At 41.2% G+C, this 21961-nt stretch overlaps 1 protein-coding gene across 2 annotated transcripts; it reads right to left on the bottom strand.

Moving 5' to 3' along the window:
- Positions 1-3571: 3571 nt before the first annotated feature.
- On the bottom strand, positions 3572-9607 carry creg1.L (cellular repressor of E1A stimulated genes 1 L homeolog). Of its 2 annotated transcripts, XM_018245837.2 has the most exons (4): positions 9297-9598; positions 6474-6593; positions 5920-6104; positions 3572-3731 (listed from the first exon to the last, which is right to left on the bottom strand). In XM_018245837.2, coding segments are annotated over exons 1-4 (591 nt in total). In that variant the 5' UTR covers positions 9582-9598; the 3' UTR covers positions 3572-3730. The 2 variants fall into 2 exon arrangements, with proteins under 2 accessions (XP_018101326.1, XP_018101327.1); XM_018245838.2 differs by lacking the exon at positions 3572-3731 and having other exon boundaries at positions 5919-6104; positions 9297-9607.
- Positions 9608-21961: the final 12354 nt, after the last annotated feature.

Below are 21961 nucleotides of genomic sequence, written 5' to 3'. Positions count from 1 at the left end.
GAAATGACTGTCCATTCCTTGTTTCTATCGTCTGTTGCTTTCTGTTTCCCACATACACTCGCTCAAGGTGAGAGACTGCAATCACTCGCTCAGAATGGCACGGCAAGGGTTAATTGATTTTCATTCTCCTTTCCGGCTTATTCCACCCAAAGTGACCTCTCTTGTGACCAAACAACCGGGAACCTCCACTTGCTTATTAAATAAATCATAGATCTTGTAATAAACCATCCAAATCTAACACTTTTATTTCTGGTTTTGTTCATTACAAAGAGATCAATGAATAATTCCCTAGAAATCCATAAGGAAAGATCATTGAGCAGAGGCTGTACCCGAGCCCGAGCTTCATACAGATATAAAGATACCAGATCATAAGTCGCCGGGCAGTATCAAATATATATTTATTATACGTAAAACATCCCGAAAAAATATATTCTGCCATTTGTTTCTCATTTACAAACTGTGTAAATAAGTCATAATGTATAGAAATAGTCACAAAGCTTGGGGAGGGTTTATTCCTAAAATGAAGGTTTGTTTTGCCTTTACTGATTCTGTTGTACGTGAGACTAAAAGCTGCTAATTAAACTCATAAAAATGTGCTCTGATCTTTATCGAAGTAATAAAAATAGACAAACATCATCTAATTGGACTTACTTATATATGATATATATATATAGTATATAATATATATATATATATATATATATATATATATATATATATATATAAGGGATGCACCGAATCCACTATTTTGGATTCGGCCGAACCCCTGAATCCTTTATGAAAGAATCGGCCGAATACCGAACCGAATCCTAATTTGCATATGCAAATAAGGGGTGGGAAGGGGAAACATTTTTTACTTACTTGTTTTGTGACAAAAAGTCATGCGATTTCCCTCCCCGCCCCTAATTTGCATATGCAAATTAGGATTCGGATTCGGTTCGGCTGGGCAGAAGGATTCGGCCGAATCCGAATCCTGCTGAAAAAGGCCGAATCCTGGCCGAATCCTGGATTCGGTGCATCCCTAATATATTGAACCCCAGTGTAACAGCAAATGACTGTGGTAATTTCTACAACGTTTATGTGTCTTAAAAACTGAATTAAAGGGCCAGTTCACCTTTAAGTTAGCTTTTAGTATGTTATAGAATGGCCAATTCTAAGCAACTTTTCTATTGGCCTTCATTTTGCCTTTTTTATAGTTTTTTAAACCTTCTTCTGACTCTTACCGCCTTTCAAATGAGGGTCACTGACCCCATCTAAAAAACAAATGCTCTGTAAGGCTGTGGGTTGGAGATCACTAATGTATATAATGCATTTATTGTTTAACATCAGAGCAGCCTCTTTCTTTCTCCTGACAACTTCCTTGACTACTTGCTGGTCAGACTGGTGGGAAACTGACCAGCAGGTGGTGCTGTTGTAACAAAATTCATTCATATTAACAGCACATGTCTCCCTTAATATCTTGGAATTAAAAATAAATAAAGAATGTACATTGCAAAAGTGCTTAGAATAGCCCCTCATCAATTTTACATTCAGTTATCCTTTAAGTAAACTTTTAGTATGTTATTGAATGGCTAATTCTAAGCAACTTCAGTCTTCATTATTTATCTTTCATAGATCTTTTTAATTATTTGCCTTCTTTTTCTGACTCTTTCCTTCTTTCACATGGGGGTCACTGACCCCATCTAAAAATACAAAGGCTACAAATGTATTGTTATTGCTACTTTTTATTCCCCATCTTTCTATTTAGGCCTCTCCTATTCATATTCCAATCAATGCATGGTTGCTAGGGTAATTTCAACCCTACCAACCAGATGGCTGAAATTGCAAACTGGAGAGCTGCTGAATAAAAAGCTAAATAAGTCAAAAACCACAAATAATAAAAAAAATTAAAACCAATTACAAATTGTCTCAGAATATCCCTCTCTACATCATACTAACAATTAATTTAAAGGTGAACAACCACATTATATTGGAATTAGAAGGTCAGCTTGGGGGAAACCACTGCTCTTATCCTGCAAGTCTGACTGGAATGTTCTGTAGTGCTTCCGCTTCTATAAGCAAAAGGGACAAAAAAAAGTTTAACTCTTTGGGGAAAATATCCCCCTCCCTATGCAAATCTCAGTGGCACCTACAGAAAATTTAAGGTAGAAATAGATGCTGTTAAAGGAGGTTCTGCCATTTACTAGTGTGTTTGTAGTGAGAAGATAACAATTGTGTGTGTTGTATGAGCTTACACACATTTTATTTGTCTATAATTGTGACTTGGTTGAAGATCAGACCAAAATAATTGCAAAACGATAAAACTTTCTCTCGTCCCTGTACATAGGGCATCTACACTATTGAATATCCTTGTGCTAATCTGGCGCTCATTGTCTGGGGCACAGACTTTCCAGAGAAGCATTTTATTACAGGTATGGGACCTGTTATCCAGAATGCTCGGGACCTGAAGTTTTCCGGATAACGGATCTTTCTGTAATTTGAATCTTCATACCTTAAGTCTACTAGAAAATCATGTAAACATTAAATAAAGCCAATGGGCTGGTTTTGCTTCCAATAAGGATTAATTATATCTTAGTTGGGATCAAGTAGAAACTTCTGTTTTATTATTAAAGAGAAAAAGGAAATTATTTTTCAAATTTTGAGTCTATGGGAGATGTCCTTCCCATAATTCAGAAGCTTTCTTGAGAATGGATTTCTGGATAACGGATCCCATACATGTAATGACTTACCTTATTAAGCTGTCATAAGATACAAGTTTGGGGGTCGAGCACTAGGGATGCACCGAATGCAAGGATTCGACCTTTTTCAACAGGATTTGGGCGATTCCTTCTGCCTGGTCGAACCCAAATCTTAATTTGCATATGCAAATTAGCGGCAGGGAGGGAAATCACATGACCTGTCACAAAACAAGGAAGCAATTTTTTTTCCTTTCCCACCACTAATTTGCATATGCAAATTAGGATTCGGTTCAGTATTCGGCTGAATCTTTTGTGAAGGATTTGGCCAAATCCAAAATAGTGGATTCGGTGCATCCTTATAAAGCACTCCCATCCACAACACTGAGACCTCTTGGGATTAACCCATTGTGGAGGAACCTCCCTTCACAGGGTCAGACTGGGCCGGCAGGGCACCGGGAGTACTTTGCGGCTGAAGGGCACATAAGGCAGCAGGCCCGGTGGGCCATGGGCCCCCCAGTCCGACACTTCATGTCCAATTAATGGATGAACTTAATTTCATAACAATGGGAATAAAACATGCGCACACTCCAGACAGCTAAACTAGAAAGATGTGTGCAGGGTTTAGCCCACAAGCAGGAGGAGCTGGATACTGCAAATATTGGAAGCAGCTTTATACTGCAGTGTTTTCTGATGGGCAGGTTCAATTTGCGTTTTACTGCCCTTTATAAAGCCAATGATACGAGTCTATTTATTTCCACCATCTTTCAGCGATAGCAAAAAAGCCGTATCAGCTGAATGGGGAGCTGGGAATTGGCGCTGGCCCCTGGCCTAATACATTTCATTAAATTTATATAATCCTACCCTGTACAAGCTGTAAATCCTCTGTATTCTTCAAATTACTGGGATTTTGCTGCACTTGCAGCTTTGGCACACGCAGAGCAAATATATAGGGGGGGGGGGAAGCAGAAACAAAAGTAGAAGAAGTAGGTCAGGAAAAAGAAACTTGGGCTTCATTAGCTCCATCGTTGCTGGAACAGCCGAGGTGCGAAGATCCTGTTGGAAGAACAGATTCCTTTAAAGGAAAACTATACCCCCGAAACAATGTAGGTCTCTATAAAAAGATATTGCAGAAACAGCTCATATGTAAAACCCTGCTTCATGTAAATAAACCATTTTCATAGTAGTATGTGCCATTGGGTAAACATAAATAGAAAATTGCCATTTAAAAAATAAAGGCCACCCCCTGGGATTGTACTATTCACGGTGCACACAAACTTTACTTGTTAGGTCACACGAGCCAATTAACAGACAGAGTTCTGTCTTTTGCTTCCACACTTCTTCCTGTTACAGTTAGAGCTGCAGTATTTCTGGTCAGGTGATCTCCTCCTGTTACAGTTAGAGCTGCAGTATTTCTGGTCAGGTGATCTCTGAGGCAGCACACAGACCATCAGGAAATATTTTAATATCTTTAATATGCCACTTAATTTGATATAAACTATCTGTTGCTTATATATTCATTTTGGAGGCATAGTTTTCCTTCAGGGATGCATTGTTACTGAGTTTGGTGGAGCGGGGCTAGTGAAATATTCACTGGGAAAAGGCCCTGCAGGAATCCTTCCCTGATATTTGGAGCGAGTACAAAATAGGGCAATGGAGATTCATTGGTGAATGTTCTAATGAGGCAGGTTCAACATGAAAGGACTTGAGATGCACTCGCACTTCAGCCCTGAGATTCCTGCAGGCCCAGCGCTACAAATAAAATATATACAGTCAGAGCCTTTCAACATGGGCCTGAGAGTCACTAGTGGGAACTGAGAGTGTTGGAAAACTAACCCTGCTAACAAATATGTTCTTAACGCCGGTTAGAAGAAGTACTGGGATATGTTCCTTCTGGGGCCCTCCGGTGATCTCAAGGCTTCATAAAGTGAGATCTCAAGATATAAAAGGGAAAATAGCCCAATTCTTTTATATCCTCAGTACAGGTATGGGACCTGTTATCCAGAATGCTCGGGACCTGGGGTTTTCCGGATAATGAATCTTTCTGTAAACTGGATCTTCATACCTTAAGTCTACTAGAAAATCATGTAAACATTAAATAAACCCAATAGGCTGGTTTTGCCTCCATTAATGATTAATTATATCTTAGTTGGGATCAAGTACAAGCTACTGTTTTATTATTACACAGAGAAAGGAAATCATTTTTAAAAATTTGGATAAAATGGAGTCAATGCGAGACGTAATTCGGAGCTTTCTGGATAATGGGTTCCATACCTGTACTTTGAAATGATAGCCTGGAGCTAATACTTTCTATGTTGTACAGAGCCCTGCTCCACTCTAATAAACAATAGGGTGGGAGCTGCCATACTCTAACTGTAACACCCAATAATAGTATATTATAATAATAATAATAGTTTTACTTTTACTGAATAAGGACCAGTTTTTCCACTGAAAATGACAGCAAAACACTCTAGTGGAAAGGAGGTCTTGCAATCGGCGTGAGGGTATATATACTCTTCCACCCGAGTTTTTTAGTATTTTATAGAATGGCTAATTCTAAGCAACCTTTCAATTGGCCTTCATTTTTTCTTTTTTATAGTTTTTGAAAAATTTGCCTTTTTTCTGACTCTTTTCAGCTTTCAAATGGGGGTCACTGATCCCTTCTAAAAACAAATGCTCTGTAAGGCTACAAATGTATTAATCTTTCTATTCAGGCCTCTCCTATTCATATTCCAATCTCTTATTCAAATCAATGCATGGTTGCTAGGGTCATTTGGATACTGGCAACCAGATTACTTCAATTGCAAACTGGAGAGCTGCTGAACAAAAAGTTAAATAACTCAGAAACCACAAATAATAAAAATGAAAACCAATTGCAAATTGTCTCCGAATATCCCTCTCTACAGCAGTGGAGTAACTATACAGGAAGTAGATCTCTAGGGCCTGTGGAAAAGGGAGGCCGGACATCGGGTTTGTTTCTTCTAGAGAGTTCGAATCCCCCTCCTTGACACTCTTTTTCTTCATCTTCTAATTGACGTGCTGGCACCTCTGTAAGCTTGCGGTGGGGGAGTGGGGCTTTGCCAATGTGGGTGGGTTGTGGGTGGGACGTGGGATCGTCTGTGCGTACCAGGCCTTCCAAAACTTTTTCTGGCAAGTGCTTGTTAAGCCCCTGCTCTACAGCATACTAATAGTTAATTTAAAGGTGCACAACCCCTTTCACCAGGTAAATACAATAATGACTTACTATGGCTTAGCGCTGTAATACTCTTCTGGCGTCACGGTTTTAATACCACCGAAATAGTCCAGCACCCAGATGTTAGTGACATTGAGCTTAGCGAAAAACCAGCTGTGATCCCGAGGCCAACTCTCCATCTCAGGGTGGCGGCTAAACAAGGCCAGTTTGGCTGTGTCACTCTCCGTGCCGTCCACCTAGGGGTGCATGATTAACAGTTACACCAGATATTCCAGGTACAAGCTACTGTTTTATTATTACACAGAAAAAGGAAATCATTTTAAAAAATTTGGAGCATTTGGATAAAATGGAGACAACTTTTCTGTAATTTAGAGCTTTGCAGATAACGGGTTTCCAGATAACAGATCCCATACCTATACTGGAATATTATCAGCTCATTAATGAGACATTATAACTCCATTTGTATATATGTATTCCCTTAATGCAGTGGTTACCTTGCAGCTTCAGTTAATGCTTCTTTATCTACAGGCCCCTAAATGGGTTCATAGTTTGTGCAGTTGAAGCAGAGTCATAGTCTGGACATATTTACAACAGAAGCTGATTACCTGATGAATGCTCCCGGAGAGTATTATGTGGGCACAGAGGGGGCTCTGGGGGTCGAACCCTTCCTTCTTGCAGAAATGGGTTTGTGCCAGCGACATGGTAAGAGAAGCATTTGGGTTCACCTGAAACGAGAAAAGGGACATCAAATAAAACCTGTGAAATGTTGACACCAGATTAGGACCAATTTGCCCTGTTGTTTATTTTTGGCTCCAGATTATAATCAGGACAGATTTGGCTCTACCCTTGGCAAATGAAATGTAGAGGGGGCTATCACACCTTTAAGATTAACACAGGCAAGGGGCGGTTCACCTTCTTTAAATTAACGTTTAGTATGTTATAGAATAGCCAATTCTAAGCAACTTTTCAATTGGCCTTCATTTGCTATTTTTTATAGTTTTTGAATAATTTGCCTTCTTCTGACTCTTTTCAGCTTTCAAATGGGGGTCACTGACCCCATCTAAAAAGCTCTATAAGGCTACAAATGTATTGTTATTGCTACTTTTAGTTAATTATCTTCCTATTCAGGCCTCTCCTATTCATATTCCAAGGGGCGTAACTACAGAGGAAGCAGACCCTGCGGCTGCAGGGGGGGCACAGGTGGTATAGGGACCCCATGAGGCCTTAATTCATATACAATTTCAATAAATATTGGTAAAACTGATCAACCTTAAGACATTTTGGGGGAATGAAATATAATTTGCAGTGGAGCCCAGTAACATTTAGTTACGCCACTGCATTTTCTCTTATTCAAGTGACATTTTTTGCAAATTAGGGTTTAGATTCAGTCCTGTATACACTCTAATCTTTTGTTTAGGATTTGGTGTTGGGCTGAATCCCAAATGTTGGGTGATCCATAGAAGACTGTCAGAGATCCAGAGATTGACAGAATAGAGCTCACAGGTTGCTCATCCCTCCTCTCTGACTTGGTCCCTGTTTGTTCTGCACAATAATAAGATGTTGTGTAACTTTACAGTAAATCATTGCACAATGCCAGAAACAATGGAAAAAACAAAAAAAGAGAAGTCCTACTAAATGTGCTTATCGCAGAGGTCTGGTCGCCTGCCTCCCCGAGATACTGTGCTGACTAACAAAACCCAAACTGCTGAATCACGCCGACTCAGCCAATGGGCTTTACTGGCAGAATAGGACTCTACACTGTAAACTGAATTTCGTCAGAAATTTAATATAAAAACAACACAGAAAGAGGGGGTGTCTGCAGCTCACGGGCATGTGGGAACTAGTGCGGAACAGCCTGGCAGCAGGGAACTGAATAACGTAAATGCAAAGAAATTGCCAGTTATTCGCTGCCAGTGAGTAAGATCCATTAATGGCGGGTAATAGGCATAGGCTGCCAGGAGGGATGAAATACCTGGAAACTGTGGATCCATGGTCAGTTAATAGTTAATGGGCACCTAAGAACAACAGCAGCAGGACACTTACAATGACTCTACAATATCCAACTAATGGTTTTTTAAAATAGACCCCCCCCCGTTTTAACTGCTCTAAAGATACGGATGACATAAGCAGCTAGCCAATTAAGGGCTGAGGGTCAGTCACTAATTAACCACAGTCTGTGCGCCAGACAATGATTCCAAAGCAACAGATGTCGAAATCACCAGCAGCAATGACTTTGTTGCAAGGCCCTGTGTAAGTGAATGCTGCTTCTCTGTAACTGGTCCTTCCAGGGGAAGGGGGAATTAGAAAGCTCAGCGGCTAAACAGGCAGGCGGTAAATTACGAGAGCATTCTCATGTGAGGCTCCAGGTGCCCCATTTATACGTACTAGATCCTGCTGACTGCACCTGGGAATGAAATAACAGCCACTGTTCTACTATAATATGGATATTAGCCTGTAGATTATACACATGTGGACAGGGGTGGATTAACGCCTAGACCAGGGATCCCCAACCTTTTGAACTTGTGAGCAACATTCAGAAGTAAAAGGAGTTGGGGAGCAACACAAGCATGAAAAATGTTGTTGGGTTGCCAAATAAGTGCTGTGATTGGCCATTTAGTAGCCCCTATGTGGATTGTCAACCTACATTGAGGCTCTGTTTGGCAGTACATCTGGTTTTTATACAACTAAAATTTTTGGAATTCAAAAATAAGCTCCTGCTTTGAAACCACTGGGAGCAATATCCAAAGGGTTGGAGAGCAACATGTTGCTCACGAGCTACTGGTTGGGGACCACTGGCCTAGACTATAGACTAGTGGCCCATAGTGGTCAGAGGCCCATGGGGTTTTCTTTGCAATTTCCTTTAAAACCGCTGGTGTATTTATGTGGTGGTCAGCTTTTTTTTTTTTTTTTTTTAATGTGGCGCGTACCGCGCCAGAAGTAATGTGGTGCCCTAGAAGGGGGCCCTGTGGAGAGGGACGCACCGCCAATGAGGTGAGTTGCTGGAGAGGTTTCCAGGGGCGGCAAAAAGACCTTTAAGAGATGAATTTCCGTTTTTTAAACAGGAAATTCGACTTTACTAATTAGTGTTCCTGCCTTCCCTCTCAACAGGTAAGCCGGCGGGGGGGCGGCATTGCAGGAGCCGCCTTTCCTTAGAATCGGCGCTGCCTGTGGAAAAGTGTAGCCTAGGGGCCTCACATGTCCTTAATTCGCCACTATGTGTGGAGGCTGGAACTGCAGGACTGACAGTCACCTGACAGATCACAACTTGCATTATTATGCAGAGCGCCTGCACTGATTGGCTGATACCTGACTTACTTCTTCACTATGGAAACAGCATCCCTCAGGTCACCTGACCCATTAGCCACCACAGCCCCAAGGTGAGAAAGAGACAGCTCTCAGAGTCACGTGACTCCCCTCCCCCTCCTCACCTGCAGGTCCTGTACAGAGATCTCCATGTTGGTGAGGTACAGGTAAGGGACTCCACTGCCGGCTCCCTTGGGCCCGTCGCTGACAGAGAAAACATTGGCGAAGGGCTGTCCCTGCACGGGCGAGTGGCTGGAGATAGTGGCCAGGGCGCCCCAGTCACAGTGATGCGCCACGTAACGCGCTACTCGGGCCGTTTCATTACGAGGAGGGAAGGGGGACGGGGATCCCGGTGCAATCAGTAGTTGCAGGAGGAAGAAGGACGCTACCAAACCACTTAGCGGGGTCATGTTGACTAACACAGGACACTCGCGGTGACAAAAACAACTAGGACACGGCGGGAGGAGTTTGCAAGGCCACCGGCCAATCACACAGAAAAACACGACCGGCTGGGAGGAGCTGGAGCACCATTTGACCAATCACACAAATAAACAGGCGGTGGAGGTCGAAAGGCCACACCCACTGAATAGGAGGAGTCGTTGTAACAAATAACCAATTAGACTTACGAGACCTTACTTCAGACCAATGGCGGAAGGGCTCTGTGACAGTCCGTCACAGCACATATTAGACGGGATGAAAACACGTTAAGCACACTTCCGGGGGTTCTTGATGGGCGGAGGCTCTAAAACCATCGCTATGTGATTGGCTTGGGAGGAAATATGACAGAGTCTTTATAAAGCTCCTAACCAATCATATCAGCGTATGAGTGCTCAACGGATACTAATTGGACTTTCAAAGCGTGTGGGAGTATTTCGTTGAAGGAAGGGATTTAGGAGTTCACTGGTGGTTTTTCCCTCACTGAGCTCACTACCTGCTGCCTGTTTATTGCTGTGGCCCCTCTATCTCTCTCTGACATTTCTCTCACTTGTCAACGAATTTAAAGGGGAACTTCAGCCAAGAAGTGTTTTATCTAATGAAAGAAAACATCATTCTAAACAACTTACCATGACAGGGGTTTTATACCAACGTGTAATTGTGACTGGGAGCAGCTTATTCATTTCTGCTCTCAGGTTTTGACTCTGCTATAACTGCTACATTGTTTCAGGAGTCAGAGGCAGCAGTGCAGCAATATGAGCAGCCAGTCAGACTCTGCTGTCGTTTACGTACAACCAGGGCAGCCATTAGAAATCACAGGGCCCCATACAACAAAATATTGGGGGCCCCCCAAATATTTTGGGCCCCCCGCCCACACAGACGCCCAAGCTCCACCCCAGATCCCGCCCACTCCACATCGCAGTTTAAAGACCACACAGACATCAGTGCTAAAAAAGTAACCCCCCTACACAAGTTATAAAAAGCTATTGATGGTCAGGGACCCCTTATAAAAAATTGGGGCCCCAACAAAGAAAAATTAAAAAAAACATTGGTGGCAGGGATCCCCTTATAAGTTAAAAACAAATTGGGGCCCCAACAAAAAATTAAAAAAAAAAAAAAAATACAAAAGAATTCGTGGCAGGGGACTCCTTATAAGTTAAAAACAAATTGGGGCCCCAAAAAAAATTTGAATAAAAAAATATTGTTGGCAGGGACCCCTCACAAGTTAAAAAAAATTGGGGCCCCAACAAAATTTAAAAAAACAAAAACAAATATTGGTGGCAGGGGCCCCCTTACAAGTTAAAAAAAATTGGGCCCCCAAAAATGCAGCGCTGCCGGCCCCCCTTCATGCCTGGGCCCGGTCGGCTTGTCCCCCTGTCCCCCCCTGATGGCGGCCCTGCATACAACTATAACACTAGTGAGAATGAGGAATGACCGGTATTGGGAAGCTTACGTTGTGCAGAACGTATTCCTCCCAACCTTTTGGAAATAAAAAGAGTGACCAAAAAGTTGCCGTGTGTAGCGTGGGGACATTTTTGTGACCACACCCCCTAATTACCATGTTCATTTTATAAAAGTTGGCAGGTTATAAAAGTTTGAACATATTTCTGTGGTTTTTATCCAGTTATTACAGTTTTACGAATGAAGGTGAATTGCCCTTTAAACTGTAACTTCTCCCAAGGGACCTGATTTCTTATATTGTTACAATTACTGATTTGCTTATCTAGAAATTGTTACAAAAGTATCTTATCTTCTGTTGTAGCTGTTCTGGGCTCTCTGCCAAAAGCCAATTAAGTTAGAAAATTTGTTTCTTTTTCTGGCTGATCAGTGCAAAAAAAAAAAAAAACAGGACTTTCCAGTACAAACGAGGGACTGCAGGTTGAGCTGCCAAAAGAGGGATCGTCCCTCTAAAAACGGGACACTTGGGAGGTATGAGAAAGCAATATTTGGATTATGTTAGAGTCCTGCAGCGGGGCGGTTACCTGCAAAAACCTGCGGTACCTTGTGGGTTGAGGGGAGAGGTTCTGGGTGCGGGTAAAGATAAGGGGTCGGCGGTTCTGCAGGTTTGCGGGTTGGGCCTCGAGTCTTCTCAATAGAGATATTTACTCCTTTTTTCTGCTCACGGCAACTTCTAGTTTACAATGACGGCACTTCCCAATTCTTGATGATCAGCAGGTGCGGGTCGTGGATAAGGTACTTGCGGTTAGGGTCGGGTAGCGGTTCCAAGTGGGTAAGAATGCGGGTTGCGGATTGCGGGTATGGGTCGGGTACGGGTCCCGAAAAATAGACCTGCACAGGACAGATTATGTTCCCCTTGAAGGGGTAGTTTGCCTTTAAAGGGATGCTGTGATCGGAAAACATGTTTTTTTCAAAACACATCAGTTAATAGTGCTGCTCCAGCAGAATTCTGCACTGAAATCCATTTCTCAAAAGAGCAAACAGATTTTTTTATATACAATTTTGAAATCTGACATTTTTCTTTTATAAATGTACCAATGCATTAAACTCTTTTATATGTATAAGGAATGTTTTTTAAAAAGTTGTGTTTCTGGTTACTTTATTGGAAATTTCTGCAAAAACCCTACTAATCCCGCCCATCTGTTCCACTTCCTGCTGCCTCCTTTCCCAGGCTGTGCAGGGGAGCCGACAGCACTCAGCTCACTGCACTGTAGGACAGGAACCAATCAGCAGAGAGGCTGACCTGATAGGGAACTGAAGCCTGTCTTTGCTTTTGACTGCAGAGCTGTGATTGGCTGTCCCCCCCCTACTGTGCTTCTGGCAGGGACTGTTAGGACACGCCCACCCCTCATTTGAAACAGGGACCAGAGAACATCTATGGGCAGCTCAAATAAAGGGGTAAATTTTGAAGAATATTAATTTACATCCAAAAGTAAAACCAGCACCATATAGTATTCAGTATTGCCTACAAACTTGGGGGGGAGGGGGGCATTTATCCAATATGTCTCCTTTAAGTTTTAGTATGTTATAGAAGGTCCAGTTCTAAGCAACTTTTCAGTTGGCCTTCATTTTTCTTTAATAAAGTTTTTTTTTAATTATTTGACTTCTGACTCTTTCCAGTTTTCAAATGGGGGTCACTGGCCCCATCTAAAAACAAATGTTCTGTAAAGCTACACATTTATTGTTATTGCTACTTTTTATTACTCATCTTTCTATTCAGTCCTCTCCTATTCATATTCCGGTCTCTTATTCATAATTGCAAAGTTACTAGGGTAATTTTGACCCTAGCAACCAGATTATTGAACTTGCAAACTGGATTTGAGCTGCTGAATAAAAAGCTAAATAACACCAAAAAAACACAAGTGGTAAAACATAAAAAATAATTGCATATTGTGTCAGAATATCTCTCCACATCATACTAAAAGTTAATTTAAAGATGAACAACCCCTTTAACCCACAACCTGCCCTAAGGTGTATGTAAATCTGCAGGATCCTCCACTGTTGGGCACTGTCGGAGTCATTTATCAACACTGGGCATATTGGCCCATGGGCAGTAACCCATGGCAACCAATCAGATTGCTGCATTCATTGTTCTACTTGCAGCTGGTTTCAAAAAGCTGACTGGTTGCTATAGGTAACTACCCATGGGCAAATTTGCCCAGTGTTGATAAATGAGCCCCAGCATGACATAACTAAGGTCTGGAGGGAGGTACAACCCATTTCACTTCCAGATTGTATTCCTCTTCGTGATGCCCTGAGAATGATTGATTGGCATTGATCTCACTGTGATATATAATGTGATATATATATATATATATATATATATATATATATATATATATATATAATGTGATATATAATGTGGTTAATGGGTAGGTAAAGATGATGCTTGATGCCAATGTCATCAATAGAGAACAACTTTTAGGAAGGCCACTATTGTTTTCCAGAAAAGGTGGCAATCCTGTTAATAAAAAATAAAAACATTTTCAGAAGGACTTTTTCAGAAAATGTTTATGTTTCTGGTATCCACCGTGATTATTAGGGCTGATACCTGAATTGAATAAAAACATAACTCTAATGCCAGGCCTAATGTACTCAAAGGATTGTCTGTTGTGTAGCAATGACACAAAGTATACAAATGAGTCCACTGCTGTCATTACTGGGCCTCATACTGATTTCTACCTCTATAGTTGCCTATTTATTACAGGCCATGGGGTGGCAGTCAAGACTTTAAAATAAAAAAAGTTAATGCAAATTTTTTTTTTATTTCTCCATGTATTATTGGCTTTTAGCAGAGAGCCCAGAACAGCTAACAGGTGCAAATAAGATACTTTGTAACAATTTTGAGACACAAAAACACAGTTTAGAGAAGGAGAAATATTTTCAAACTTTCATAACCTGCCAAATTTTGTAAAACAAACATGGTAATTAGGGGGTGTGGCCACAGAAAGGGGTGTGGTCAAAAAATTGCTGCGCTACGTGAGGGAAAAAAATTTTTGTCCCTCTTTTTACTTCCAAAATGTTGGGAGGTATGGGATCAGGGTAGTTAGTAGAGCAATCAAAAGCTCCAAAGGGAAGGCCAGTTGGGTCAGTGTCGCTAATATAGGCACTCAAGTGTTCAGAGTGTAGTCTAGGGGTAGGGTTGCCACCTTTTCTAGAAAAAAATACTGCCCTTCCTATATATTTATCTTTTTTCCCTATGAATAACATTAGGATCAACCATCATTTTTACCGGCCAGGCCGGTAAAATACCCGCCAGGTGGCAACCCTATCTAGGGGCCGGCAGAGACCCTATCTGAGGCTGATTTTTAAGCGGGGGGAGGGGTGGCAGAATCTCCCCTGGTTGTGAACACTACAGCTAAAAATTTAATGAATATCTACTGATTGGGAAAGTATTTGTACCATCTGACTCACCACCCACTATATGAAATTGTGATTCATCAGCCCAACAAAGAGTTTCATTTGTTATCAGTGTCTGACTGGCCCACCGGGATACCAGGAAAACTCCCGGTAGGCCCGGGTGTCAGTGGGCCCTCATGCTGCTAAACTTTTGGCCTATTTCTATTAGAACAAAGTGTCTAAATAGGTGGAATAATAGATTATAGTATGTATAGAAAAGAGAAAAGAAGAATAGAGGTTGAGTGAGGAGAGGAAGAATAATAGTACTGAGAGTGGGTTGCCCCCTGGTGTCCCAGTCCGACACTGTTTGTTATTAAAGGAGAACTAAAGCCTAACTAAAGAAGTAGTTAGAAATGTTGTACATGATGTTGTGTGCTTCTGTACCAGCCCAAGGCAACCACATCCCTTTAGCAGTAAAGATCTGTGTCTCCAAAGATGCCCCAGTAGCTCCCCATCTTCTTATCTGCTGATTCACTGCACATGCTCTGTGCTGCTGTCACTTACTGAGTTTAGGGACCCACTCACAATATACAGTACACATAGAATAGAAATGTCACAATATAAGGCTGATTAGTAATTAATACACATAATTACTACATGGCAGCACAGAAACCAGTGCAATTAGCATCAGAATTGAATAATCAGCAAACCTGTAGCATCAGCTTATATTACAGCCAGGGAAGCTCATTTTCTGCTGGATAATTAGTGACGAGCCCTAAGCTTAGCTTCTCAACAGCCAATCAGAGCCCACTGAGCATGTGAGTGTCACAGACACTTTCCAAGATGGTGACCCCCTGTGACAAGTTTGAAGTCCTGGATCATTGCTGCTATTGACAAGCTCAAAGTTTAGCCTCGTGCAATAAGTTCACTATATAAATATTTGCCATTTTAGCCATATTCATTTTTAGGGTTTAGTTCCCCTTTAAAGATACATTGGTGCCTAAGTTGTTGGAAGAATTTATGGTGGAGATCTAGTGTGGTTGCCCCTTTGTCCAACAGTACAGCGAGGACCCACCTGAAAAGGAAGAGTCACATGTGCCCTACTGGGAGTTGGTGATTGTGATATTAGGTACCTCCTGTTCCACATACCTGTTACATGTACAGTATAGCCATCAGGAGATACAAAGACCTGCAAAATGATCATGGCATTCCTATTTTTATCTTTACATTTAACCCTTGGAAAATGGGAGTAGATCACAAAACAATGACCATGAGCAGCACCAAGGCCACCATTAGTCAAGCAAATAGACCCCTCCTATTCTTTCTTTTCTTCAAAACTTTTCGCCATTGATACGAGCGGCTTCTTCAGTTCAGGGTGGTTGGGAATTCCCGACTGAAGAAGCCGCTCGTGTGAGAAGTGAAACATTTTCAAGAAAACTCAGGAAAGTGCAGTGGCTTCAGACTTATTTCTACTAGATATTGTATATCATGACTTGGCTGAATGAAAATCTTCATAGACATTGTTGTTATTCCAATTCACAGGGCTGAAACCTCTGGGCTTTGCTCTATCAAACATGTGCCAAGGGCAACTGGTGACTTAGGGCAACAGGATGAATATTCACACTGGGGAAGGGCGACCACAGTTGAGCTTGAGATAATTCAATCTATAAGGAACTGATCCAATTGCAATAATTCATCAGTCCCTATTACAGGTCTTCGAGAAAACACTATATATCCTATGGCTGGGATACACATGATCTATTCAGCTGAGTGCTTGTGGAGTAAGCAGCCAGCCTTGGTATGGTTCACATTGCTATAAAAGTGTTCTATGTACACTGGGGTGCGCCATTAGTCCATTTAGAATGTTACACCCTAGTTTTACACTTATTTCCTCTTTAAGGTAATGAAAGTGGGAATTGTTAAAGGGGTGGTTCATCTTTGAGCAGTGGTGTAACTACAGTGTGCTGGGCTCCCCTGCAAAAAAAATCTTCAGAGGGTCTGGCGCACTGCACTTTCCAACCTGCCCGTCTGCACCACCCTGCCCACTCCCCGCCCACACCCACCTCTTGCCCACCCACTCCCCACCCACACCCACCTCTTGCCCGCCCACTCCCCGCCCACACCCACCTCTTGCCCACCCACTCCCCACCCACACCCACCTCTTGCCCGCCCACTCCCCGCCCACACCCACCTCTTGCCCGCCCGCCCACACCCACCTCTTGCCCACCCACTCCCACCTCTTGCCCGCCCACTCCCCATCCACACCCACCTCTTGCCCGCCCACACCCACCTCTTGCCCACCCACTCCCACCTCTTGCCCACCCACTCCCACCTCTTGCCCGCCCACTCCCACCTCATGGCTGCCCACTCCCCGCCCAGCTCCAGAGCAGCCTGCTTCCCCCTTCCCCGGCCAAAGGTAATATAGTAGCTGGGGTGGGGGTTCCACCTACATTGTCGGACTGGGATACCAGGGGCCCACACAAAAACCTTTTGCCCACCAACAAAATTTAGACCAGGGGCCCACTCTCACTACTATTATTCTTCCTCTCCTAGCTTAACTTCTATTTATAGTTTTACACACTATAATCTATTTTTTCATCTATTTGGCCTCTTTGTTCTCATAGAAATAGGGAATGGCCATGAAATAGGCCAAATGTTTAGCAGCAGGAGGGGCCACTGACACCTGAGCCCACTGGGAGTTTTCCTGGTATCCCGGTGGGCCTGTCCGACACTGTCCACATAACTGTATAGGAAACAGACCTTCTCCCTCAAGAAATAGAATGTCCAATTCCTAGCAACTTTGCAATTGGTCTTCATTATTCATATTTTATAGTTTTTGAGTTATGTGCCTTGCTCCTTTGCCTCTTTCCAGCTTTCAATTGGGGGTCACTGACCCCATCTAAAAAACAAATGCTCTAAGGCTACAAATTAATTGTTATTGTTACTTTTTATTAATCACCTTTCTATTCAGTCTTCTTCTATTCATATTCCAGTCTCTTATTCAGATCAGTGCATGGTTGCTAGGGTAATTTGCACCCTAGCAACAAGATTGCTGAAATTGCAAACTGGAGAGCTGCTGAGTAAAAAGATGAATAAATCAAAAATTACAAATGATATAAAATTAAGACCAATCACAAATTGTCTTGGAATAACAGTCTTTACATCATACTAAGAGTTAATTTAAAGGTGAACAGTCCCATTAAAGGGCAATACATCTTAATTGGCAAAACTATATAGTTGCTAGGGTAATTGGGACTATAGCAACCAGATTGCAGAAATTGCAAACTGGAGAGCTGCTGTATAAAAAGCTAAAAAAGTAAAAAACCACAAATAATAAAAAATGAAAACCAATTGTAAATTGTCTCCGAATATCACTCTCTGCTTTTTACTAAAAGTAAATTTTAAGGTACAACCCCTTTAAGCTGGTTCCGGAGCAATAGAAGAGAAAAGGAGAACATATACATTACAGACATAGCACCACTAAAGCCATGGACATAATGATCTCTATACTCATTTCTGTTCTCTGGTTCTGTTATACAGCTGCTTACAATTGGGTTGTTGGGGTGAGTAAATAAAACTGATTTAGAATAATAACAGCTTTATCAGCTAAAAAAGTATTTTAAGTTGAACTTTCCTCCCTGTGAAGGGAAAGCATCCCACTACCATATAAATGCTTTATTTCCTAACAGCTGGAGGTACCAGGGCGAGGTTATGAAGCAAGGGGGTTCTGAAATACAAAAACAGGAAGTTACTGGTTACCAACCAACAAAAAATAACATTTCTATGTCCAAGAGCAAACATCTGGGGAAGGAAATGTCACAAGGAAGATATAAAACAGCATGTGAATTGTACTGAGATCCTACAAGTGGAATCCACACAGGGAAACTTGACCTTGGCCCACAGTTGAGGGGAATAGATGTACTAGACAGATGGAGGGAGCAGGACAAGATTGAGATAGTTTTGCAAAATGGAGACAGGAAATAAAAATGGAAACAGTAGTGCAAAATAGAGATAGAGAGAAGATTATAATATTTAAACAAAATACATTAGCAAAGGTAGAGACAGTAGGATGATATTGAGACAGAAGAACAAGATGGAGACAATATCATCATCATCATCATTTATTTATATAGCGCTGTCAAGATACGCAGTGCTTGATGGAGACAAGATGGAGACAATTGAACAATATGGCGACAGTAGGACAAAATGGAGTCAGTAGGACAAGATGGAGACAATAGGACAAGATGGAGACAGTAGGACTAGATGGAGATAGTAGGACAAGATAGAGACAGTAGGACAAGATGGAGACAGAAGAGCAAGATGGAGACAGTAGGACAAGATGGAGGCAGTAGGACTAGATGGACAAAGTAGGACTAGATGGAGAGAGTAGGACAAGATGGAGACAGTAGGACTAGATGGAGATAGTAGGACAAGATAGAGACAGTAGGACAAGATGGAGACAGAAGAGCAAGATGGAGACAGTAGGACAAGATGGAGGCAGTAGGACTAGATGGACAAAGTAGGACTAGATGGAGAGAGTAGGACAAGATAGAGACAGTAGGAATACGTGGACACAGTAGGACAAGATGGAGATAGTAGGACACAGTAAATATCAAAGACATGCACAGTTTCTCGCTTAAAAACATTTATTGGTGCATATATACCACAAAAAATGACATATCAATGTTCAAATCACACACACCACGAAGCAGTGTCTCCCCCCCAGTCTGCCTACCTGTTGTTAACCACACCCTCCTGACGCGTTTCGCGCTATTGGGCGCTTCATCAGAGGAGGTGTGGCTAATGCTGGTCATGTCCCTTAAGTACCTGCTGGATTACTTAATGCAGGTTCTAGGGTTGGATACGTGCACAATAGTTACCAGCAGAATTATTTTCTACAGGTTCAAGGGTGACATAAGTGTTACATACCAATCCAAAAGTCTATTCAATTTGCCACTGTGTGCCCATTAGCCCCAGTTATTCTACTTATATTTCATTTCAATCCACATTGTAACATTATCTTTATACAAATCACTTAACAGTTCACTAATATCGGAGACATGACCATATAATTGCAGTGACTAAGTGAATAAAGTGCAATTGTGCAAAAAATTAATTAATTAATAATAAATCACTAATCAAAATACAATAAAAACATTTTTTATATAAAAATTCATTCACTTTAATCCCATACTGATGTAAGAAACGGTTTTAGTTCAAAATGGCTATTCATTCCCTCAGGTATAATTGTTCCTAACTTAAAGATCCAGTTAGATTCTAATCTTAGTAATTTTGTAGTTAAATTGCCCCACTATTTTCATGTATTTTATCTATACCAAACATCCTTATTTTCTGGGGTATGCCATCATGGGCCATTATAAAATGTTTCAGAATGGGATTGTCAACATCTTTATTGTCAATACCTCTTAGATGTTCTCCCAGTCTGACCCGTAGCTGTCTGATTGTGCGACCAATGTATAAAGCACCACATTCACACTGCACTGCATATACTACATATCTAGTACCACAAGTGATCATTTTACCTATTTTTAACTCCTGGCTTTTATTTTATCACTGAATTCTATAACTTTTTTACTTTTATTGTTTTTACAGACCACACATTTTTTACAAGGAAAAAAACCTTTCAAATCAAGCCACGTCTTTTTCTCTGCTTTTTTATTGTTTAGTCGATTGGGAGCTACTTGATTTGCTATAGACTTGGCTTTCCTACTAATTACCATTGGGGTTAAATTTAATGCTTTTATAGTGGGGTCAGTGTTTAAAATATTCCAATTTTTAACTATACTTTTTTTAACAGCTTTATATTGTAGTCCGTACTCTAAAATGCATCTTACTCCTTTTTCTTGCTTATTCATTATTATCATACTGTCCTTAGTCTTTTTTGAAATTTTCGATTTCTCTAATTTTTCCATTGCTTCTGATATGTCTCTTTTACTATATCCCCTACTTTTTAACCTAATGCATTCTTCCTTAGCCTGTTGAGCAAAGATTTCCTTGTCTGTACAGTTCCGATAGATTCTCACCAATTGAGCATAAGGAATAGATTTAACTGTATGTAAAGGATGATAGGAATCTTTTCTCAAAATAGTGTTTCCTGCTATCTTTTTCTATATAATTTAGACATTATTGTATTATTTTCTACATAGAAAGTCAGATCAAGGAAATCGATCTGATTGGCATGATATTGCATAGTAAATTTGATATCATATGGATTGTCGTTCACATAATTTAGGAAGCCCTTTAAGTCATCTTCCGGGCCACTCCATACCATGATGACATCGTCTATATAGCGATGCCACCCTACTATGTCATCATCGTATGGATTGTCAGCCCCAAAGATGTACTCATCCTCCCACATTGCCATAAACAGGCCGGCGTATGAGGGCGCAAATTTCGTTCCCATCGCCGTGCCTGTTATTTGGCGAAAAAGCTGACCATTAAAGGACATGGTGTTATGAGACAGAATAAATTCGATGGCTTCCAGCAAGAAATTGATTTGGACATCTGATTGTAAATATTGTTTTAAAAATTTATTAGTAGCTCTCAATCCATCTACATGGTGTATCCTGGAGTATAAAGATTGAACGTCAAGAGTTACCCAAACATATTGTTTTCTCCATGCAATAGTATGAATTTTGTTCATGGCATCTTGACTATCTCTTAAATATGCTGGCATTTTAACCACTATTTCCTTCAGGAAATAGTCAACATATTCACTCAGACATTCACTCAAACTTCCGATTCCGGAGACTATCGGTCTCCCGGGTGGTTTGAGTGCATCTTTGTGCACTTTTGGTAATGCGTATATATGTGCCATGACAGGATATTCACGCCATATAAAATTGTATTCTGTCTCATCGAGCACCTCGCAATCTTTAGCATACAATAACATTTCTTTCATTTCCTTTTTGTGTTTCTCCAGGGGATTATTCTTTAAACATTCATAGGTACTACCATCTTTTAAAATCTCTTCAACCATGTTAATGTAATAATTTTTATCCAAGATAACCACTTTACCTCCCTTGTCAGCTTTTTTTATACATATTTGATCATTTTTTTGTAAATTCAATATTGCTCTTTTTTGTTTATAAGTCATGTTCCCTTTATAGGTAGGCAGACTGGGGGGGAGACACTGCTTCGTGGTGTGTGTGATTTGAACATTGATATGTCATTTTTTGTGGTATATATGCACCAATAAATGTTTTTAAGCGAGAAACTGTGCATGTCTTTGATATTTACTGTGGTTTAACTGGACCTGTGCACAGTACTCGCTGTATAGACAGCAGCTACCCCATAATTGATTTTTGTTTTAAGATAGTAGGACACGATGGAGACAGTAGGACTAGATGGACACGGTAGGACAAGATGGAGACAGTAGGACTAGATAAACAAAGTAGGACAAGATGGAGACAGTAGGACAAGATGGAGACAGTAGGACTAGATGGACACAGTAGGACAAGATGGAGACAGTAGGAAAAGATGGTGACAGTAGGAAAAGATGGAGACATTAGGACAAGATGGAGAGAGTAGGACAAGA

Source organism: Xenopus laevis, chromosome 2L (genome assembly GCF_017654675.1).
Source record: "Xenopus laevis strain J_2021 chromosome 2L, Xenopus_laevis_v10.1, whole genome shotgun sequence".
Taxonomy (NCBI): Eukaryota; Metazoa; Chordata; class Amphibia; order Anura; family Pipidae; genus Xenopus; species Xenopus laevis.
The sequence above is the reverse complement of the archived record's forward strand: the minus strand, read 5'-3'. Positions and strand labels throughout refer to the sequence as shown.